General features: G+C 34.1%; 1 protein-coding gene across 7 annotated transcripts in view; it reads right to left on the bottom strand.

Annotated features, from left to right (window-relative positions):
• Positions 1 to 24,857, bottom strand: part of KIAA0825 (KIAA0825 ortholog) — a 253,319-nt gene that overhangs the window by 120,997 nt on the left and 107,465 nt on the right. For all 7 annotated transcript variants that reach the window (XM_030004909.2, XM_030004910.2, XM_030004907.1 and 4 more), the window contains 6 exons: positions 23,745 to 23,855; positions 18,409 to 18,548; positions 9,517 to 9,705; positions 7,744 to 7,977; positions 5,640 to 6,048; positions 1,591 to 1,747 (listed from right to left, as the gene is read on the bottom strand). In XM_030004909.2, the coding sequence (XP_029860769.1) occupies positions 1,591 to 1,747; positions 5,640 to 6,048; positions 7,744 to 7,977; positions 9,517 to 9,705; positions 18,409 to 18,548; positions 23,745 to 23,855 (1,240 nt within the window). The remainder of the gene's footprint in view (positions 1 to 1,590; positions 1,748 to 5,639; positions 6,049 to 7,743; positions 7,978 to 9,516; positions 9,706 to 18,408; positions 18,549 to 23,744; positions 23,856 to 24,857) is intronic.

The following is a 24,857-nucleotide window of genomic DNA, read 5'->3' as shown; positions in this document are numbered from 1 at the left end:
TCCACCTAATTCTCTTAGCCTCTTACCTCCTATTGGAGCTGCTCCACTTTGTATAAATAACCGAATATTCACAGGAGTCGGATCTTGGATCAGGGTCTCCACAACCCGATATGGGCATTTTATCCCTTCAGCTAGAGTATGATTCTATTTTTGACCCTAGAAGTTACAGAATGGATTTTTACAGCAATTTCTACAAGGTGAAACAACTCCAACAGGGGAAAAGGACAGAGTTCCACGCTGGTAGCTAATGGTCTAGCGGTTTGGGGAGTTAGTTCGGATATGGGAGATGCAGATTCAATTCCCTGGTCTAAACCAGGCAGAATCAAGATTTGAGCCTGCATATCCTGTCCCCTAGGTGACTGCCCTAACTACTGGATTATATGCTATTTTTGGAGGTCTTGCTCATCATCTTTTTCTCGCTCCGTTATAGTTAGAGTAATCCTGAATGTGCTCCAGGTGAAAAGGTTTTGTTTGAACTGTATTACAGTAATAATTTTCACTTCACTTCCTGAACCATTTAATTGTTTGAGATGAAACTTGAAAAGATCCTGTATTGTATTAATATTAGGTTGCCATCTCTACATACAAGCTTACATTGCTTCTAAAGCTTCCAAATGCAGATGCATAAAGGTTGCTTTTAAGCCTATACTTAGGAACTAAACAGCTGATCTGATTTTCAGAAGCACAGTGCCAGTACTGAGCTGCTCTCTATTGCCTTCATACAGACATAGCTGCCTAATTGTTTTTTTGCTTTCATTTTTTTTAAAATGAAAAATCTTGGCCTATGCCTATATTTGCATTATTTTGCATTTTATTATAAACATTTCTGTACACTTGCAATGATCTTAACAGCACCTGCTTATGCATTCAAGGAATAGTAATTTAGTAATTAAAGCTAATAAACAGAACTTTCTTAATTAAGCTGTGTAGATCTGTGTTATCATACAATTTAAGCAAACCTGTGTTTATTTCAGTGTATAAAATCAGAATGCTTTTGGTAACTTGAGGCAATTTAGTACAGCCTTAGAAATAATGAGATAATTCTTTTACATTGCTCAAATTCCATGTGCAGCAAACAAATCTGAATTTGTTTACTGTAATTTCAAAAGCACTTTAACTGAACAGAGTTATCTAGATTAAGTAAGGTTTTCACGTGGATGCATTTACTTCCTCAGTACAGCCCTAGGGTTTGTTTGTTTGTTTTTTAAATCAGGAGAATTGATTCACCACATTTAATTTTACTTCCTGTAACAGTCAATTTTCAACAGCCTTGCTGATTTTTTTTTAATTTTTTTTTTTTTACTGTGTTCAAACTACTAAAATGGGTCTACAATATGAATCTGAAGGAAGTTTATGAGCCATACTACTGTTTAAGTACATAAATAAAGTCGACATTGTTTCCCATAAAGTAATCTTTTCTGTACAAATGCAGAAAAGCCTAAACTGAATAGATTCTATTACAGTACAATATAGGATTTCATATTGACTTTAAGAAGCATTATCACCTCCTTGACTAACCCTTAGCTGCCAGCAGACGCCGCCTCAGGCCAGTACACACCTAATTGCTCGGTAAAAAGGCCGTTTCCCTACCTCATTGAGCCGGATGATGTGATAAATTTGCCTCAGGTACTCGCTGCCACCTGGTTTGTGGCAGATATCCAGGACCATCATGTTTATTTTCTGCTCAGTGAATCCAAGTGCAATACCTCCTTCCTCTAACGTTGCACCTTCTACTGTGACTGAGGCACTAGAATATAGAAAAGATACAAATATTCTTAAGTTCAATTTCTAAAAATAAAAATATTAATACAAAGTCAGCTAAAACTGCATGTTAAAAAAACCTTATAAAGATTTGACTTGCACAAAACAAATGTTGCTGTATATACAGCTCATGAGCCTTTATACAAATACATAGTAAATGCTAAATAACATTTTTTATTATACAAATTTTAATTATTTTAATCTGAAAGATGAAGACATAAAATGTTCTTTACTCTAAGGACATACAAGCACCAAATATTTTTTTATTTTCTTTTCTACTAGAGAAGTATCTTTGCTACTAGAAATGGCATTTGCATTCGATCTTTTGTACATTTTTCTTTGCCTGTCGCTGCACATATTAAAGCCTAATTAACATGTCAGAAAGGTAGCCATTACTCTAAGTATAGGTTAGAAGTTTTAAATTGAAGTCTTTTTCTTCCCACTGGGATGGTGGTAACCATTTCAAAGGTACCTATTTGCCACTTGTTGCACTTTTTGCCCTGTACTGTTCCTTGTTTTTCTTCTTAGAAGTATTTGTGTGAAGCTGCTGCAGAAAAAATCTGAAGGTTACAGGCCCAAATGACTAGAAAAACATGCATTTAAAACTCTGACCATTGTTAGACTGCTCTCTCAGTATACAGACATAAGTTACCAGCTCTGTACTTGCTTAGTATTGTACATCGATAAAGTATTAAGAAAAAACTACTAAAACTAATTCTTTTCCTCAAACATTAGAGCTGTAACACAGATATGTGTTGGCACCTCGACACAGACGTGTCGAGAACTTGAGAGACCAACAGAATATAGCATCTCTTCTGTAGTCATTACTGGATTAATTTAAAATATACCAAAGAAGTGTTCTGATTTAAAAAAACACCAATATTTTAATTTTTCAGAACTAAACCCAAAAAACCTCAAAATACCTTGGTACAGTCAGCTGTAGGTTGCAGTTTACTGTTGAAAGTGTGCCATAATTACAAAGTTAGTTCTGCTGAAAGTTGCTGTTTGACCTGCAGGCTCACTTAAATGCTACACAGCTGCTGGACATTAAAGCTGATATTGCTTCCACATGCAGCTTCAGAACATCCTACAGAGCAAATAGTTTCAAAATACAAACTATAATTTTGTTCTTTGCTGAATGGAAGTAAGTGATACTCTGTTATTATGGTGTATTTTACAGAAAAGCTTCAAAGAAATTGATCTTTAAAATTAAAGCACACTTAAGGCTGATCTTTCGATGCCACATATAGATACAACCTGAATTTCTTGTCAAACTTCTTAGCAACTGACATTGAAAAAGTTGAGGACCTCTGACAAAGGAGTGTATCAGTGTCAGCGACCAAATTGTATCCTTCCCTGTCCGTCACTGTGCAGGTGAAGCAGATGATTGGATTCAGTCAGTGCTATGATTAATGAGTTCCTCTCTGGATTTGGGACTGCCTATCAATCATGTCATTAGGAAGAATGTGCCCTGAAAGAGGCAGACCTCAGCCAAGGAATAACTGCATTCATCTTAATCTGTATATGCACCCAGCCAGCCAAGTCAGGGTCACCATGATGAAAAACAATAATCTTCAACTCAACAAATTACTTTGCAAAGACAGACATTTCTTTTCTTCTCGGGATGCGTGTTCTTCAGAATCTAACGTGACTGTTTACAGCTCTGGTGCTACCATAAAGTGAAGGTTATTTTAATGAATAGTAATGCTTTCAGGCAGTACATAAGACAGGCAACACATACAACTGCCACTTTCCGAACCTTTCACTGAGGATTTTTTTTTTTTTTAATTTTCCTAAAAACTAAGTTAAATTTGTATGCCACAGTGGAAGAACCTATATAATGTTTAGACTTTTTATGCAGCTAGCAGTCCTGATAACAATACCATAACACAAAATCAAGCAAGACTTTCGCTTATAAAAAAACAGTGCACTTCAAAGATGTTTTCACAACTGTGTAGGTGAATCCTAAATAAGTTTTTGAATTTTTATGGTTTTTGTTTTCTTCCATACACCGTATCTATTAAAAGTCTATAAACATTTATAAATATGAACATATATATATATAAATGCATATGCATACATTTACCAAGAAATCATTTAATTATGAAAAGGTTATACAGAACATAATTTTACACCAACTTAGATTTTCAACTCTAACCATTCCCATTTCAAACAAATCACGTAAACATCACAAGTCTCCTCTTGAAAGATCTGTTTTTAAGTTTAGTGGTTATGTGAGCATTACTTACATTGATATTTTAATTTCAGCCTTAATACATTAGTTTTATAATTTGCATTTATAATAATATCTCTACATTGCATATCGCAGCTATTTATTAACTAGGTTATTTTTTTCTCAGAAATTGACTCATGATATTTGCATATAAAATGAAAAAAATAACATTTATGCTAGACTTATATTGCAGAAATTCCACTGAAGTCAGGGGACTTAGTTTCATAACTACGTCATATAACTACTCACTTGGAGGGCACATAATGCATTCTTCAGTTTCTTAAGCTTAAAATTAGGATGCCTAGTCACAAACTAGTTCTCACTTTGGTTGACACTGTATACATACAGAAAATATTTTCCCACACTCATTTCCCACAGTCTGATACCTAATGGATAATACAGCATTTCTGCTGTATGTCAGATAAGAAAATAGAGTAGTATATTAATTTAAAATTCTCAGCTTCAGAAGAAGTGCAAATACTAAAGTTTTAGTTTTTAGAGGTTCTCCACAGTATTGTCTCACCCTGCATTTGCATTATTTAAGAAACACCTATTCTCTCAGTGACATTAGAAATTGTCTTATGGAACCATTCTATTAAGTATCAATTTATACATTATCATTACGGCTTTTTTATTCTATGACTCTTGCAGTCACTGGCTTCTGGCTTCAATCTTTTAATCACTGGATTAGAGCTTGTAAATTAGTATTAAATGGAAATGTAAAAATTACAAAGGTCAATGTCAATGAGTGTTCATGTGACACTATTACTACTTAGTGCTACTCAAGTTAACAGGATACTGTCCCTTAAAGCACTGCAGTGATTCCGACCTACAATCACTATCTCCTTTGTTTATATGGATAGTTACTGTCAGGATAACAATGACTGCAACCTTCAAGAATATTAATTGAAAAAAAGCAATCTTACTTTCAGAAATCAACAATTGAATTCAGTAAGTCATGTAACTCCAATAAATCTAATATTGGAAAGCTGATGAATAGTATTTTTACAGAATGCTACATGACTTCAACATTAAAACAGACTGGACTAGGAACACATTGACACATACACAACTCCTTGAAAAATCATTATAAGGATTTAAAACACTCAGACCTTAATGTCAAATCTGCACGGAAGGTTATTTCCTCAGAAAGGCACAGCAGGGTGCTCTCCTTGTTCTGTTTTGATATGTCCTACTTGCCCTCAGGGTTTGTTATGTTTTAAAATGAAGTATGGTTACTTTTTAATCACAGATGAACACTGAAAGCTTTCCATAGTCCCTCTTAGTTTAATCACCATAGCAAAATTAATTTATAAATATATTGTAGTGCCTTCTAGTCAGTGTACCTGTTCACATTCCGAAAGATACACCAACTAAATTGTCCACGTTTTTGGATCATCATGAAAATATGAAATCTCTAAGCACTATGAAGACACTGTTCCAATGAGACCATGGTTTACTGTTTCAACAATGCAATTACGTTGCAAAAACATGCTATAAAACCATCAATATTAAGAACTAATCCATTTCATATATGATCACTGTTCATCTGTTTTGTTTTTTTTTTACTTGAATAGCCATAAACATGCAAATAATGCAGTAAAAAAAGAATAAACAACAGCATTTAAAAATCCTATGCTCTTACCAGTCTGTGCTCAATTTTCTAGCCTTCAGCAACTGGCTTTCAATCCAGTTTGGTCTTTGCTGTTCAATGCTTTGTATAACCTTCTGGGTCACTTGCTTAGGACCACTTCTCTGTTTTCCCATAATACTTTCTAAGCACACACGAACTAAACTGAGTTTTTCTTTGCTCCATCTGTCAAGTGTTGCACCTGTTAAAAGTTCTGCAGTATTTCCATCCTCAAATATCCGACATATAATTACAATCAAGTTCCAGACAAGCAGACCAGCTTTCTTCAATTCAGCAAAGTTTCTTGACATTTTTCTCTCAGCCAGAAAAAAGAAGTACTTAATTGGGGGAGGCAAACATGCAATCACTGTAGGTAACTTGCTGATTACAATAGATACTGCCTGAGCTGCAAGCCTTGTGAAGCCTTAAAAAAAGAAAGAAAAGATATGATTAACATTAACATTCCAGTTCTATCACAGCATGCTTCTGAATGTTGTGTGATAATTTCTAACTTTCTTTTGTACTGAAAATGGGTAAAAGGCTTAAGTACTCAACACTGTAACTTGACTTCTGTTGTGCTTCCTCTACATAAATCCCACAAAATCTAAACAATAACATGAATTAAAAACAGCGAACCTAGAAAATTTAGAATTCAGCCTGACCCTCTTAACAATTAGTCCTGCTGTGCAGAGAATAAATGAAAAAGACAACACCCAGGTATTCTGAATGGTAAAAAAGTTGTCCTCAAAATTGTAGTGTAATATTTTATCAACTTCCTAAGTGGAGCATTGCACTGTCTGACGATACTACATACATTCATAATCTTTATTTTTCTATCAATCCCTTTCTATGTTCAAACCTACAAAACTTCAGTTTATCAACTTTCATATAAGCATGCACACTATGTAGCACTGCCTTTTAAACATTCCAGATATGAAAAGTAGCTATAGAAGTAACTACAGAAAATATGCTGCTCAAAACACAAGACATATCTAAAATGAAAAAATATACCAAAAGGTGATCAACAATATGGAGTCAAGCCAAGATTTAAAAAAAACACCAAAACAAAACCCAAACAAACCAAGAAAACCCTGACTCATAGCACCTGTATTCTCAACTTGTTAAAAAAAAAAGAAGACAGACCTGTTCTAGGTGTCACACAGCCAGTTTAATTTGTCACTAAGTCTGAGCCTTACCTCTCAGCTTGCATATCAGTTCAGGCTTAGGGATAGCCTAAAAGAGCCATACAAGTTCTAGATTAAAGTGAGACTGCAGTAAGCACACTGCTGCGTAAATGTGCCTCAACATGCTGAAGAGAAGATACATGGAAAGAAAGAATGGATTGATGCCTTGGCTTGCCCACAATCTACATATTCAAAACTTAATTCCAGAGTATACTACAATGATATTACTGTATTGAAAATAATCAGGTAATATTTAGGTAGCAATAAATTTATGGTGAAATGTTTCCAACAGTTAGCCTTTTGAAATGATGTAGGCTTTAGGCACCGTAGGCTATGAAAGTATGTAACAGAAATCATCTTTACATCCAATCACCTTCAAAACATCTCCTGTTACATATATTATTTCTCTTTTTTCAGTAACTGTTTCAACAACAAAGCAGTAGCAAATTCCATACCAGTTTCAGTGCTATTGAAACATAAATTGCTGTTGTAAAGTTGGGATGAGTAAGTTGTTATCATTTCAGACAGCACTGTGTATTTAAATATAAACTGTCCTGATTGAAAAGATGATAACTAAGAGAAGAACTGGTTACAGCCATTAAGACAAGAGCATAAGCATTATGCTTTACTCTGCCTTCAACTCCACCTTACTACTGCCAGATGCCAAAAACATTTGCACTACTATTATCACCACTACTACAATACTGATTATTTTAAAAAGCTTGTCTGTGTACGCATGGGTGTAAGCCTCAAGAAAGACGTACTGAATTTTAATGCTCAGTACTTTAAAAAAAACACAGGATGCTTGGAAATTGTTTTCTTCATTGTCAAACTGCAATGCTTGTGAATTATAACTGTTCAATTTTGATATATACTCATTAAAGGGGTAAGAAGCTTTTATGACGAATTTATAAAACAGTATAAATTTCACCCACATTTCCCAGATTCTTTTCTCTTCATTTCCCGAGGAGTGTAATTCCATTCCTTTGGAACCGTTTTCAGCAACCTTTCAGGAACTATTTGCTTGTGCTGGTATGTTCCATAGTTTTCTGTTGCCTCCCATGAATGCATCAAAGAAATTATCTGCTTCACTATACCCTTGACTGAATTAATCAAAGTCAACTTCAAGCATCTGATAACCTCTGGCTCCGACTCACCACAACTGGAAACTTCAGAAGGAAGAATTATTAAATATTCAGTAAGTGTAGTCATTTGTGTAACTGTTTCAGAAAGAAGTGTTTCAGAATTCTTATGGAAAGAAAAGTAAAAACATTATGATTCATAATAACTTAGACCTATTGGTCTGGTACAAATTAAAGAAAGTATAAAGCAAAACAATGTAGCATCTTGTACCATCTTAATACAGTACTGACAAAAAGTACAATTTAATTTATTTCCTTCATCCTCATTTCTCCACCAATGTATTCCTGAAAATTTAATTTAAGCTGACTGATGTCTTCCTTTTTACATGGAGTACATTTAATTACTTGTTAGACATCAATGAGGCAAACGGATATACTTATTTTTTTCTACTTCCTTGTCTTGATAGTATTAATGAAGTTGCATTTATTAAATACGCAAACTGTTATACTAGAGAACAGCAAAGGAAAAAAAAGATATTTTGGAAATAAAAATGCATACAAATAATAGTCATCAACAGAGACATAGCATGTTATCAGAGATTGCATGTTGAAAATAGACCATCCTAAATACAGTTATTGACATTACAGCAAGTACCAATCTTCTCCACATTCTTAACGCGACAGAGAATTGCAGTTTCTCCATTGCCATGGAGCTGCAGTTGTCAGGCAGAGTACTGCAGACGTACCAGAGATGTCTTTTGACATGTTAGGTCCTCTGCTCATACTTTTGCTTGTCTGTACTTTTTGCTGATCTAAGTTTTATTCTTCTCTGCATGGCCTTTCTGGAAGCTTCCATGCAATATTTCTGTATTTTTCTTCCTCTTACGCCTTAGACTTCTAGTTTTTGCAATCCCATTTTTCTCTGAGGAATACCTGAGCACCTTTACCACCATTGTTTTTTGTTTTGTGATATTCATAATTCTATTTCCCCTCTTATGTTCTCCCATTTTCTTCCTTTCTTTTCTTTTGAGCTTTCCTGCATTTTAGCCATCACTTGCAAGATCACCCTTTCAAAACCTCACCTCTCTTTTCTGGTTGAATACTGCTTTTCCTTGGGGGCAGTGTTCATTGCTCTAATTGTGAGGGCAGCTCTCCCTCTCCACATAAAATTAGGAGCCTGTCGGCCTGTTGACAGCAGAGTCTATATGCCCATCAGACTGTGTCTCCCTCAATAGGAGGCCTTCCTTTTCTTTTTCCACTCTCCTTTAATCGTTTCTTACTTTTAAATCATGGCAAAGGTCTGGAGCTATTAAATGCACAGAGACAAAGAACCTGTATTGGTAGAGAGCTACAGAAACTATCTGCTGCCAGCCTGCTTCTAAGACAGACACTTAAGAAAATCACACTTCTGGTTGGCCATGCTGCTCTGTAACCTCTGCTTTCTTCAAAATTTTCACCACTCCTACCATGACCTGATTGCTCAAAACACTTCAATTATACTATGATTTTGAAGTAAATTACCATCATTTCATCTGATTTATTAAGGTAAAAATAATATGCACTACATGTCTGAAAAGTGACAAGGTTTAACATCAGATTTTAAATGCTTATTAATAAATTAAATACCTGTCATATTGTATAAGCAATTCCACAACTGCTCTTTTTCCATGTAGGTCTCAAAAGCAATGCCAAGAGATTTGGGTGATAAAGTGCAGTAAGACAATACTGTGAAGATTGTTTCAATCAGAGTAGGCTCTTTGTTATTTATCTGTTCTAAGACAGAACTTTGTTCATCACGATTCAGTACTTCACTTCCTTCAAAGTAAACAAAAACATGGTTACAATAATTTCCAAGTAATTCAAGTTCACAGTAATAGATAGTATTAATCAAAACAAACTGCAAACTGTATCTGAGAAAAATTTCAAACAATAAGACTACTTACAGATACTGAAATCTGATCTTCCTCTGCATAATGACATTTGACTGTCTTCCTGAAATATATGTAGCCATTAAAAAAAAAGACTCAAGCATGTTTACAAACTATGGAATATGCCTATTTAATTCAAAATGCACCCAGTATGTAATTGGAATTTGATTATTTACTAAATATTAATCAGAAGGAAATTGTACTACTACTGTAGAATCACAGTCGAAAAGTTATTACTGCTTAACTCCTCTTACCAATATATTAGTCATGTGAAATTATAGGACTCTATTTAGTTACATAAAATAAAATGAAGTAGCAGCTGCATACTCCCCAAAATGGGTTGGCTTTGTTTTTCAGTGTAAGATGAAATTGAGAAGAAATCAGTTCTGCAAAACAAAATCTCAGCCCTGCTAAGATAGAGATACCTATGTTTTTAAAGAGAACTAGTGATTTTCAGAGTTGAGTGGTAACAGCTTACATAACATGTATTTCTAAATGTTTTTCATAGACATTATAAAACATTCTCCCAGCTGAGATAACGATGTGTTTAAACCTCTTTGAACTAATGCAACTCAATGGCTTTGACTTGTGCTAATGCCAAAGACCTCAGCTTCCCACATAGTTGTGCAATATGCTTTTGATGTTAACAATCATAACAAATGACCAGAGCCAGAACCAATTAAACACTTTTAATTTAAATTTCTAGTTTGCAAAACTGAAAGTTTCTGTAAAACTGATTTAGATAAAATTATACTTGAAAAAGTCATTGTTTTATGCCAGTGTGGCTGCCCTTATCTTTAGCAACCTGTGCAGGAGGAAGACGGGAGGGACTAAATTTCTAGGCTGTTTTTCTAGTGGTTCAAACAGCCTTCAAAATCTACCACAGTGGAAAATTGCTGCCTTCCACCCAGCTCTGAATGACTTGAGAATATTGTAAAATTAAAAAATCTCATTTTACTCTCCTCTGAATTCCTACAATGTAATTCACACGTTATTGTAGACCATTCCGTCTGGGTAGTATGCAACCTTAATAGAAACAGCCTATAGGATGTAGAAAGCTGAAAAACAAGATCAGTGATTTCATAACCAACAAGCTGGGGTTTTTTTTACCAAGGCAGGAGACAGATCAGCAATAAGAATATTTTTTAGTCAGCTTTTTTTCCTATGAGTTGAGTGAGCTGGCATATTTTGCTGAGACACCTTCCAATGCCAGATGCTTCTGAGTGAAGAATCAAATGGATTCCACTAATTCACTTAAACCAGCGATATGTTGTCTAATATGGATATGACAAAGAAAGAACAAAGGAAGCAGAAAAAGCAGTTCAAAAAGGAAAACCCAGTGGTATTCAAATTGTGAGATGAAAATTTGAATTGAACTTTGATTATATTACTGTAAGTTGTTTTTTTTTTAATTAATTTAACCAAATTCTAGGGAGGAGGGTTTGCTGAGATTTTAAATATTATGTCAACCATCTTTGCAGAACATGATGGGAAACTGCTTTGTTTAAAGGTGCTTATGACTTGAAATTATGCCTAAATTTGCTTTGTGATTGTGCCACATGGAAAGTTTTGAGTCACAACTTACTAGTAACTTTTCCTATCAACTTAGTGCTACCAATAAATTTTGATAAATAGAAAGAAGTATAAAAGAGTTCTGTAGAGGGTTATACATATATCTTCTTATAAATCGTGTGTAATACAAGCCTTGTGCTTTTAAGCAAAGATCTTCAGGAACCCACTGGGAAACCATTCTGAGGCTAAACATAACAAGATATGTAAGCTTTCATCAGCTTTTTCTTGTCTTACCCTGATGTAAATGTTGCCCTTGTTGTAAGAATATCTGACCCTTCAAAGCTCAGATTGAAATGAGTTTTCTGACTAATAAACTGGCATGCATCATAGAATCATAGGATAGTTTGGGTTAGAAGGGACCTTAAAGGATAATGTCAGCTGGTTGAAAGGTTTAGCTAGTTGATCAGTATAGCTGGTTAAATATTATGAATTAGGAGTCTACAGAAATATATGCAGATTTCTCTTGCCTTAGAATTTTTCTTTAACGTTTATTAGCTCACCTGTCATAACATTAAATATTCATCCTAGTTTGAACTCCAATGCAGCCTTCTTGTTAATCATCACGTAAGAACAGTATTTATATGATAGGCATCATAGTTATTGCCCATTGATGATTCTCTCTATATATTTCTCTTTTTTCCACTTACTGCATTTGTATATCAAAAGCTAATCTTTGAAGGGAATCTAAAGCTCCCATAGGTAGCTCAAGGGAGATGCTTCGTTTTCATTTTACCAGGACTTACATCCATACATAAATATGGCTATATACTTATCCTAGGTACCTGTTAAAGAAAATCTGCTATTTGTTATTTCCATACAGCATAATGTTCCATATACACAGAGGATGCCAAAATATATTAAAATATTAATATTATTAATAAATATCTTTATAAGAAAATTATGTATCTAGTGAATAACAACTATGGCCTAACCAGTCACAATGAGTCATTCTTCCTATGACAAAATAATGCACTTAACTTCTTGGGATAGTACCATGTATTTTAAAAATATATCTTCAGAGAGGCAGACTTACAAGCCTAATTTATCCATATTTCTTTCTTACTGATAGAAATAACTCCCAGTAACTTGCTGACATTATCACACTCATCCACCTCTTATCTGCTACTGGTTTAGTCATGAAATGAATCTTACTGAATTTAGAAAATCTTGTTATTGACTCTAGATTTCTCATTCCCTAGTGAATCCTTACAAGACAGACAAGCTATAAACAGTTATGCTGTCTTTTTTGACCAAAGAAGGTAGTCAAAATTCAAATTTATACATGCTGTTTCATTTAGGAAGAGAAACTGAGTATGGGTCAAGTTATTTCTGATACAGTTCTTTTTATTTGAAAAGAGCATAAAACTTCTGCTTTCTTTATAGTTTAAATCACAGCAGCTGATGAGAATATAAAGGATGTGAAAAGGATACTATTTTGTTTGTTTACAGAACCAAATCTTTCAGCAGGCACTCTGCACTACTTGCTTCTTTGCACTATGTTTTCAGTGCTTCTTCTGTCACTGGCTTTTTTTCTATTCTTTTTCTGTATCTGTTCTGGTAGATCATTTTACTTGTCTCTCACAGAGTTGCTCCTCTCCAATGCAATCATTCTCCAGTCAGTCTTGACAGCTACAATCTATTGTAACTTTGAATATGACTTCATTTTGGCAGAAAGTCTATTATTTTAGTTTTTAATTCCAAAAGGAAATTTTAGATCGTATTACTTTTATCCTGAATGAAATGCAGATCTTAACCCTACCCATTTCAACCTGGTAAAACCCAGATAATAATATCTCCTGTATTAGCTGCTACCTGTGAATCCAATTAATCCTAAATTTGTGACAACTAAAAAAGCTCAACACAAGACAAAAAGACTTTATCAAACTTGGTATCATCTGCCCATAAATTATTAACATACCAGCAAACTACTTCTGTGCCTATATAGTTATACATCACCAATCCCACAGTATTTTACTCTCATTCAACTCCCTTTAGAATTTTTTCTCCCTAAACATTTTATTTTCAACTATCTGAGAAGAAGCTTCCATTAATGAATCTCTGCATTAATGGCTTCTGTGAAATATATCTTATCCATGTCAAATAGAAAAAATCATTACTATAAGAATACCTCCAGCAGTGATTTTATGGCATAGTATACCGAAATTGGGGCATTCTGATAGCCAAAATTTGATGAGGCAATGCTGAATTTAGTCCTATGGCCACATTACCTCCTTTGTATTACTCCATGTATTGGGATCGATACTGAACAGGTTACCCTCTTAAAATGCATTCAGTCTAGAGCTCTACTGTAGCAAGAAGTTCCTACCAGAAATGACCAGGTCTTTGTAAAGCTCTCCATATGACCATATATCACAGTCACAGAGACTATCACAGATAAATCACAGAGACTATTTTCACACTTTGTCAAGAGAAGGTATGTGATTCTCAGCAAGGCTCCATTACAGTCCACGTGGAAATTCCTATCAATATTTCAGAAACTCCATAGAATCTGTTTACTGTTTTCCTTAGCTTACCACTGGAAAGTCATCAAAAGTAATAGGATATCTGATTAAAGTCCCTTTTGTATTGATCTTCCAGCTAGAAGTACATCATACCAGTAAACCCTTCGACCATCTTACCACATTGGTTATGCAAGTACGGTATCCAGTAAGTTTACTGGTCAGATAGATATTTTGAGCAGATGCCACTTCTAAAATAATTTTCTAATCTTTTGTTGTTAGACTACCATGATACGGTTTGCGATCATGAAGAAGCTAAGAAAACTTTCAGGTGTTCAGGAGTCTGTACTCACAAGCCTCAACCTGGATGATCCACAGGTATCTGGAGGAGAGAGCTATCTCTGCACAAGCATATAAATTCTTCTAAGAGACTTACTTGTGCTCTCCTAATGAGGACAGTGTTGCAGATTAACACCCAAGTTTTGTCAAAAAACCTGCAAGACTGTATTTCCCCAAAACTGTGTGTGGTTGAACCATGGGACTAGCACAGTTACTAGTTTTTCCAGCTGCCTGGTAGACTGTGTCTCAGGATTATTAAATCCAAGGCATTATTACAAGGAGTACAAAAATAATGACCTTCAAGTACTTGAAATAAAAGTTTTAAATTGTTATACACATTTAGCCAATGCCAGGATTTTAATGGTGATGGTAATTTATTTAAGGAATGTACATTTTCTTTTGCAATAACTCACTACTGTCACTAAAAGTTCAGTCTGATTCCTAAGTGAGGTCAGTTGGTAAAGTTACCACCTTTCACTGTTTAGGGTAACTTTAAAAAAAAATCAGTACTATTTACTTTTAAATGCCTAAAATGTAATTCATTTAATTAAATTTCATTAAACTTAATTAAAATTTAATTAGTGCTTAAAATTTACCTTAAAATGACACATTATACATTATGCTTGTTAAAGCGCTGCTTCACAAGGGGCAAAGAATTGAAGTGGGGAAAAAAAAATATCTTTCCAATCTACAAATATATTTTCAAGTCATTTCTCTTGCCAGAAATCAGTTTATAAAAGCACAGTCTTAGAAAACTCTTCATATCTATTAGTGTCTAGGGAGTTGGCTGATACTGCACCACACAGTTTTATTTTATCAGTGGAAATCCTCCCTTCCCCACCCTGTTTATGTGTGCAAGGTAAGTTAATTTCTTTTTGAAGCAACTCACATTTCTTTGGGTCCAATTTCAGATTTGCAGCCTTAAACTTATCACAGAATATTTGCAAATGTTGCTATCAGTTCTTATTTCAAAGTTTCAGTGGGGACCAGGATATCATCTAGTTTTAACTGTCCAGGCTACACAATACCCTCTTCCATTAGTCTCTCAAATATGCATTGTGCAAGCCAAAAACATTAGGTGAAACTGCCAATGGCCTTGTCCTGCTGTGAAAGCAGTTTTCTTCCAGTTTATCTCCACATGCCAGTATTCACTTTAAAGTTGTGTGTAGAAAATGAAATTAAATCTCTGTAACAACTGGAGTCTCATGTACTCATTGTAATGAATAAGATTTTTTTTAAAGGAATACGTTGCTTTTTCCATCATACATCATTAAATTGGTGCTACCATCTCTTCTACTTAAACAAAAATATGTATGAAGCCCAAGGACTGATTGAAGGCCTCGGATGTGCCTTGTTGATAATTTCTCAGTGACCTCTTTCTTATCTGCTATTGGTAAATGGTGAGATGTCTGGTGACTGATGAGGTTCCCTTTGGTATTAATCCTGTGTTGGGACAGTGTAATTCTGTAAAGCTATTGCTTTTTGCTTTATTATGCAAAGAAAAACTCCTCATTCCTGGAAACAAAGGCTCTCAAACAAGAAGTCACAGACTGTTCTGCTGGCATGCTGTGCATTTAGAGCAAGTCTAGCAGAAATTCTCAGAGTTCACTTTCACCCTTCCCGTTTTCGTATCAGCATCTGCTGGATTCAATAACTCATATTACGCAAGCACCACTTTCTTTATTCCTCTATTATTTGTTGCTTGTCAAAATAATCCATTTCTGTTTCATATCCATGGGTGATAAAGCAATTCTGGCAAAAAATTCCACCAAGAAAATTGCAAAACAGTTTGTTTTGTCAGAAAATTAACAACAGTAGTGGCTACCTTCATTATTTCTCTCTGCAAAGGCACAACAAACACCCTAGACCCTTCATTCACTCAAGAACATGTCTTAGAAGAAAATTTCTGAATGCTGGACCTATACAAAACAACTCTGGGATTATATTACACTGTAATTAACTGTAATTCAATACACCTAGGTTATTTAGACTTGTAGTTTAAATTATAAAGGTCCAATATGCAAATCCAATTTTTCAACTATTTTTTCAAAGGTGCCTTTTACCCAGTGGCCATACTCACTGGAGATAAAGAAGGGGTTTAGTTTTGGCTAGCCTGATTTATTGCCTTTAGAATTTTTGATGTGATAACTTCATATTGGAGGAGCATTTTACTTTTGATGTACATTTCATATATCATATTGCACAAAAAATGACCAAAGAAGTCCCAAAAAGTCCAAATCTTGTCACCTCCCTGTCCAGATAGCTTATAGTTACATACATGGAGTTTCAATAGCTTCAACAAGTACAATAATGTTCTTATAATATTTAGCAACACTAAATCATGCATACATGCATTCTCCCAAAATACTCTTCCTACTGAGACAACTTTGCCAATTGCAACAGTACTCCCTACTATAATGGGGAATATAGATTATTTCTGACCTTCACCGTGGTACAACCACATGACAGCAATGGGAGTGCTATTAAATTAAATGCGTTTGTGTGATGCCTACTGTAAGTATCCCAAAGTATTGCTACGATACAAAAAAATGTTATCATTACCTACGAACATCTACATACAAGCACCTCTTTACACAGAATTTTTGCCTTCTAGCATGGTTTTTAAAGGGAAAAGGAAAGACTGAGCGTAAAATAAAGTAAAATGTGAGAAGGCTTTTCCTATCAAAAAAATTCTTATCATCTAGTTAAATAGTTTTGTTATCACTAGGGCAAATCACTCAAAAACTATGGTATGCTTAGCTTTCTATCTGTTTTCATGCATAATACTACACACTGCAAAATTTTACTGTTGATGAGTACATAATTCTGTAAGCCTTTTATCCTACTGAACAGAAGAATCCGAAACTGTCATTGCTAGTACAAAGGTATAGCTTATTAGTCCAACTTTCATTGTACTAATACGTAACAGTTCACATAATAAAAAAAATATAGCTTATATAGCATCAGAAAGCTGCTGTATAGGAGAAGGAATAAGGCATAAAATGATTTTATCATTAGATAATTAACCATATTGAAATTAAGTTAGAATATAGGAATCATCACAGGTTTCAACTTTATCTAAACTGAAAGTTTATTCATACCAATATTGTAATTACATTAATAAAGTCTGTGTAAATAGCACATTTTCTAATTCAAAGTAGCATATATTTCCCTGAAGCTCAAGAGGTTGGTCAGTCAACAGATTAATACATTCTGTCACTTAATACCTGTGATAATTTAAGCAGCTAGTAAAATTCAATACTGGATAGCACTAGGGTAAGAATATGATCCTGATCAAACATTTGTCAGTCTTTGTAAAAGATGACAGGTATTTGAATAGGCAAGTGGATGCAGTGCAGCTCTCAATAAGATGCATGACAGAAGTGGAAGCAATGTTGTACCCCTGACAAATGTTAGACCACTTTAAAATGACAGAACTAAATTATGTTGTATCTTACATTATGTGGACGTAATAGGGTTTTTTGGTAAGTAGGGAGAATTCTTTTGCTGAAGAAAGATAGGAACTGAGACTCTCATTCACTATTACAGTAAAATTATGTCAAACAGCTGATTACATCATTAGCTTTTCAATGATCTGATCATTTGATCCGAAAGCTATTAAAAGGAAAGATGTGATAAAGTTTGTTGCTTCAAACACAGTATTAGCAGAATGAAAAGAAAACCTTGTAGAACCATTCTTTTATTTGTTCTACCTTCATACAGCATTAATGAGAGTATTAACATGAGGAAGCATATAAATGTACTTCTAGAATGGCCTACAGTGGCAAATATATAATAACCTAAAAAAAACCTCTAAGAAGCTTTTCACTGTTGAAACATAAATTTGAAAGTGATCTTTCAGACTACTGATGCATTCTTTTAAAAATCTGTGTAAACCAGTTGTGGCATCAAAGCTCTGTTAAGTTAAAATTCATTTTGACTCCTTTGCATTTATGATAGCAGCCTATTTTATCAAAACGTATTCTGCTTTGAAACGATGAATACTGATATAGACTGCAAAACATTAAACACTGCAAAACATTAAAAAAGTGATGATTTTTCCTTCTTTTTATCTGTTCAAGAAGTGTCCTACTGCTAAGTGAATGGCTACTGCCACCCCCAAAAAATGGTTGACAGCCTTGCTTCGGTATTTATGTAGTTAAAAATGAATTTGTGTTCTCACTGATGTTCTTATAAGGATTGACAGTATAAATACTTACTTGAACTTCTCAGTAAAATTTTCACTAACAGACAGTCACGATGTAGCAATGTTTCCAAAAGCAACTTCAAATTACAGTACGGCTGGGATAACAGTAGTTTCAGCTGACCCTGGGCTGCCATTTCTCTGGCTGATGGAGTCCTTTCAAAATGTAAGATAAAGACAGAATAATGTAGTTAATTTATCTATGAAATTAATATCCTTAAAGTGCAGATGTAATGCTAACTCCCTTAAATGTCAATTCCTCCCAGATTACTCTGAAAACGCTTTCATGCTTGCTTACTTTAAGGCAGCTCAGGGAAGGAATTACATTTAATCTCAACTAGCTAAAAGCAAATTAACATTTGGTAGTCTGCCAAAGTTATAACTGATACAAAGCAACCTCACTTATCTCTTCCATGGAACCATGTTTGCCTTGTTCTACCAGGCAAAAAGAGGGTTTTTTTGTGCTTGAATAAATTTAAGGCTACTATTCTTCAGTTCACTATTACATTAATTGTTTAGTAAGAGCTCTGAAGTGTCCTGATGAACTATATGAAGCTCTTAACTAAAAAACAGAGAGAATGCTCAAAGGGGCTGCAAGATTCCGCATTAGGTTGACCACTTCTTACACGTCCTGAAAAATCCACCTGAAACATTAGACTGGTTGGATAACTACTTTGCCAGCAGGGAGAAGTGAGAAAGCATAGTACAAATGCATTAGCTTTTAAGGACATTGCAGTTTGTTTTCTGTTTGCAGTTTCCATGTTCTACAAAAGTTTAGGTTTCCAAACAAAAATATCCCAGGGCTTCCTCTGAACTCAGCCAATGACCCAACACCAGCTGTTGAACTCACACTGGAGCAATTAAATTAAAAAAAAAAAAAAAAAAAAAAAAGGAAAAATCTTGTCCTGCAAGATGTTTGTCACCTGTTGTATTTACTATTTTCTTCTTTTTGAAACATTTTTAAAAAGAAGTTTTCAAAATTGGGTTGTGAGTAATTTTTTTCCTTGAAAGCTTAATTTTTCATTATTATGAAGGTTTTAAAATTAAATTTCCACTGATGTTTAGTCATTGTGTTTATTTATTTTGGCTACAATTTTATACAACACTAGTTGCTAACATTGAAAGTTTATGCACTGCATATGTAAACTTTTATGCACATAAATTTTACATGCACCAGTGTAAAAACCACATATGCACTGATGCGTTAACAATGCAGGCATAAACATTATCTGCCAGTACACAAACAACACCTTCAGCATAAGTTAAAGCCTTCTTCATCATGAGCTACATTTTCCTGTCAGACTAGAGAAGGATGTATATGCCTCTGCACATATAGTTTATGTGCCGTTTACACAAAACTATTGGGACAGAGCTAAAAGGGGTTCATGAGGCTGTTCTAAAGGAGGGGAACTGCTCTGTTACATTGCACACTTCTACGGCCATCTGACTCAGCCAAGTGTGCCACCACCCAACCCTCCTTGTATGCACACATGAAAAAAAACCCGAGAGATGACTGCACAAAGACTTTGCTCTTCCATCACGGTTGCAATACAGACAATATACCTAATACAAAACTGCAACTCCTGGAAGCGAAAATGCCAGCTGATACACTCCTCTAGCTTAGTCTCTCACACGTATGTATGTTCCCATTACCAGAAAAGCAGTATGCCACGTATCCTGCAGGGCAACTTTGAAGTAACCTAAGGAAACCAAACTTCCAAAACACCAGTTCCCAGCAGGACCTTTACATCGCACTATTATGTCAAAACTTCACAGTTAATACTGTAATAGTCATTTTAGTAAAGGAGGATTTTATACACCTCAGCCTTTGGGATTTTAACAGTAAAGCAAATACCTGTGAGTTGATAAGCAATGTATGTGCCATGAAAGCGTATGTAAAGCTTTTGTGATTTTCATATGGTACATTATATATATAATCATTGATAATGTAGCACTGGCTCAACAATTATATTTTTGCATACAAGCACATACTGGATTCTAATATTTATCAAAAATATATACACATATACATTTAAATCTTGATAGAACTTGCAGCCAAAATAACTTTTCCATATTTAAAACACATATTGCATTCAAACTTTCAACATTAGGGCTTGGCATTCTTAATAGTATTATCTTAATTTCTGTGTGTTCAAGATTACTTTTATATAAATATATAAACTCTAATGCACATTAAGAACTAATTAGTAGTTAGTAATTAAAGTTTAAATTAAAACAATTACTATATTCACACTAGAATTAGTCCTGTGGCTTAGAGCAAACTCAACACTTCGCTAATTCAGTCAAAATATATGGACCAGTTTCATTTTGTTTCTCCCTTGAATGCCACGTTATCATATGTAATAAGGTCACTCAGTGCCTTCAAACTATAAAAAAAGGGACAATTTTCGTCAATTAAATTTATGAAGGATAATATTTTAAATGACTTTAGAAATAAATGCCATTTTTAGAATATTTGAGTTGAAATAAAACTTGTCTGTCATTGACCAGATGGGAAGTTATCATGTTGTAATATACACCAGTTCTTGGCTCTTTAAGTCTCTTGCAAATTGAAATGTACAATGGTGTGACTCACTTGGAGGAAAAATAAAATATAGCAGACATTCCCTACAGCCATGAAGCTAGCACCAATAAATGCACTGAGAAGTTTTGTAACGTGCATATGGAGAGGCATATGTTCTCCCATCCTTGTAGCTCAGTACTAGTGAAAATAAGACTAGCCTCATAAAAAGTGACAAAAGGTGAAGTACATATAAATATCACACATATAAATGTTCAGTTTTGTACAGTAAAAGAAAAAAAACCCGAAGTCTGATTTGCAAATGGTATGATTATAAACCCCAAATGAAGCAAAGAATAAACAATTGCCACTAAAGGCACTGTAATATAAATTATCAGTAATTATTTAGTTTGATAACCAACTATGTTATTTTGGTTAGTATCCAAGATAGAAAAAAAGAAAACCTCAAATGATCAGTTCAAGATTTTATAAGGCAAATAAAATAAATGCTAATTCATGTTAACAACATTGACAAAGAAGCTGAAGTCAAGTAGATAAAAGAAAACAGATCATAGCCATTTTTAGGCATGAAAAATAAGTAGTTAAATAGTGAAATTGTACAGGAAATATTTTCAGAAACTAGAAAAATTTCTCCTGAAATATCAAGCTTAGGAAGAGCAAATACTTAATATGTACCTTTATGTCAGGTTAGAGTCTTTAGTTAAAAATTAGGTGGCCACAGCTGGGAGGTGTACAATGGCCTGTGCTTCCAATTTTGTTATGGGCAGTGAATATATATTTTTATTAGATGTAAGAAGTGAAAACATGAAACAATCAAGGAAGAATTAGGATGCTCTAAAAAATAGTTTTCTACAATACTTAAGCATTATGTGTCTTATTATACTCTAAATGAAATATTTCAAGAAAGAAAAGCTTCCGTGATATAAATATACAGTGTAAAACCAGTAACAAAATTAGAACACCTCAGAATATGTACCTCAAATTACTTCATTACATACAGGGTCTTTCCCCGTTTTTTCTGAGCAGCTGAAAGGTGTGTTGTTAAAAGAAAACATTAAATATTTTACCAGCATAGTTCACTCATTATCGCCAGGACAGTAAACGTGGCTTTATGTATATAGACCGTCCTCACACAGGTACACTAACTATATCTTCTCAGACATGTGCTTTCTTTTAGACTCCTCATTTTCCCATTTGGTGGTCAAGAAGTTGTATGTCTTCTCACCTTTCATCCAGGGAAAATATGTAAATGCTGGAAAGCTCTGGAATAGTTTTCTGCTGTTTATTCAAGAAAAATCTGTCCTAAATAGTATCTGTAAAATCCTAATTCCACCTCAAAAAAGAGAAATATGTCAGACTGAAAAGGTATCAGCATTTCCTTTACATACTTTCACGCAGCAGAGGGTACTCACTTGTGAAGGCATCTTCCAAAACTTGTAATTCACAGTATAATTTAAATTTTAAGTACTGGCCTTGGATTAGGGCATCAAAAAGCTTATCATTTTTTCTACAATGAGTCCTTAATGGAGCATAAATTTTCCCAGAAATAGAGTAGATCCCTTTTTAAGTGATCATGCAGTCATTCCCTCTTCTATATTCCCCCTTCTCCTCTCCTTTCTCTCCACCCATGCATAACTTAAAAAGCCACTGACAAATTTCCTTGAAGCTCGATTGAGAGGTAAAAACACACGATCTTTCAAGCTTCAGAAAAACTTAAATTACTATTTCAAGCAGGGAAAAGGACACATTCTGAATTCAACAGTTATTCACTCTGGCATTTTGATTAGCCAACCACACAACTTTGACTCAGTCCCAGGATCTATTGCCTCCCGTTCAGCAGGTATCACAGGCAACAGGGAAGGAGGTAACAGTACTGCTGACATGTAGTTAGGAGTGAAGGCGATGGAAAGAAATCAGCACCTTTTGCGTAGTATGGGGTAAAATCATAGGGAAGATATTGTGATGTACAAGGTACAAATACTGTGTGTACAAGGTAAGAGGTAATAAATCCACGGCACATTGGTCATCAATAGGTCACCATAGGTCACCACTCATATGGTAAGGTATTCCTCCAAAATATAAAAATACTTTCTCAGACAACACAATAACAACTCACAAAAGCATCTTTTCAAGAAAATGGAGAGTGAAAATCTCTCAGGAAATAACTTTTGAAGAGGAGGAGGAGGTGAAGGGGTTAGGAGAGGATCTACACTGGTGTGGGAGTGCTTCAGGTTCAAAATTAGAAAGGGAATGACAGCACAGCTGGTAGCATATGTCTCATATGTAACTTGTCATTATATGCAGTGACACAGAAAAAGAAATTAAGCTTTTGCCTCTAATCATGCAGTAATCTCCAAAAAAATCAACTACTATCAAGCAACGTATTTTTCAATGAGTTATTTATATATCAAACCTTTTTTTTAACCAGCAGTTATAAACAGAGGCATACATTCTTTATCTCCCCTTTAATTACAAGTCTTTCAAAACAGCAAGTGCGCTCAACTACATTATTGTCAAGAGCTATATACTCTTTAATTAAAGCAAGAAAACCTTACAGATAATTCAAATATCAAACATAATGAATATACTAGCAAAAAGCTACACAGTGCACAACTTTCAGCACAACCTTTCTTACAGACTCTTAAAGTTTAAAGAATAGGGAAATGTGCAATGAATTTAAAAATGTTTCTTTTTTTTATGAGAATATTAATTAGACACTTATTCAGATATACTCTTTTCAAAATGTAGCAGTATTTGATTAATATTGACTATCTGGTGATTCTTTAAAACAATCAACTTTTGATACTCACTTCACTAAGGAAGAACAGGATGATGGTATGCAAAATAACCAGTGTAATGGATGATAAAAGACTTTTGAAAAATCTTGAGGAAGATGTTCATCAGAATTGTTCAGAAATGACCTGAAAGAAACCAAATACTTCTGAATTACATGAAAGACTGAAAATTCCTTTGGATCACTAGTACTAAATATATATAAATAGAAGACAGAAAATCCCTTAAGATAAATAGTACTAATATATGTATGCATACATATAATTGTAAATTTATTTATGTACTGTTAAATATCATTCTATAGCTTATTTACTTTCACTCTTGGAAACTTGGTATATAGCACTGTTAGTAGTTAAAGCAGGTTTCTTCTTATTTTTCCTCCTATATAGCATGTTTTCAAACTATGTTTGAAAATGCATTGAATAAGCAAATTGCTCTTCAGTCATTAATTTCTATAGCTCTTATCTTTCTGCCTAATACATGCATCATATTATCAAGAATCTTACATAATCAAAAGTAAAATATCTTTTGAAATGATAATGGTTCTCTTTTGAATAACAAGCAAGTACCTATATGCTTTGGATTAAACTGACTCAAAAAATTTGAACCAGAAGCTTGGACCTTCACTGGCTTGTGAGAAATAGAATACTAGTTGAAAAAAGGGGTGTTTTCAAATATAAGGACTGGTGAAGAATTAGATAAGCTAGTTTTATGTCACTTTTGCATTACTTCTCTTACCCAAAGGATGTGAGAGGCAAAAATCAGATGTGTCCAATCCACTAATATTAAAAATTAACTATTTTTATTAATTAATGATATTATATGATTATAAATATATATAAGGACAGGATTATAGAATTTAATATTTGTCTTTATTATATAATAATAATAATAATTAACAATAAATCCATTAGTATTTGTACAATTCTGTAGCAACCACTAGGATGCAATAATGTGTGATAGGAATGGATGCCCCTTGGCCTCTTCCCTTGTTACTCTCATTTACAGTGAATACAAGTCCAGCAGAGAGGATATAGTCTGTTACATCATCCTCCATTAACCATAATCAATTATCACTTCTTTTGCACCTTACTTTTTAACTTAGTTGGCTGTGAATTTTTCATCTTAAT

This window comes from Aquila chrysaetos, chromosome Z, assembly GCF_900496995.4.
Source record: "Aquila chrysaetos chrysaetos chromosome Z, bAquChr1.4, whole genome shotgun sequence".
Lineage (NCBI taxonomy): Eukaryota > Metazoa > Chordata > Aves > Accipitriformes > Accipitridae > Aquila > Aquila chrysaetos.
Note: the sequence above shows the minus strand (reverse complement) of the source record. Positions and strands in the feature narration are given on the sequence as shown.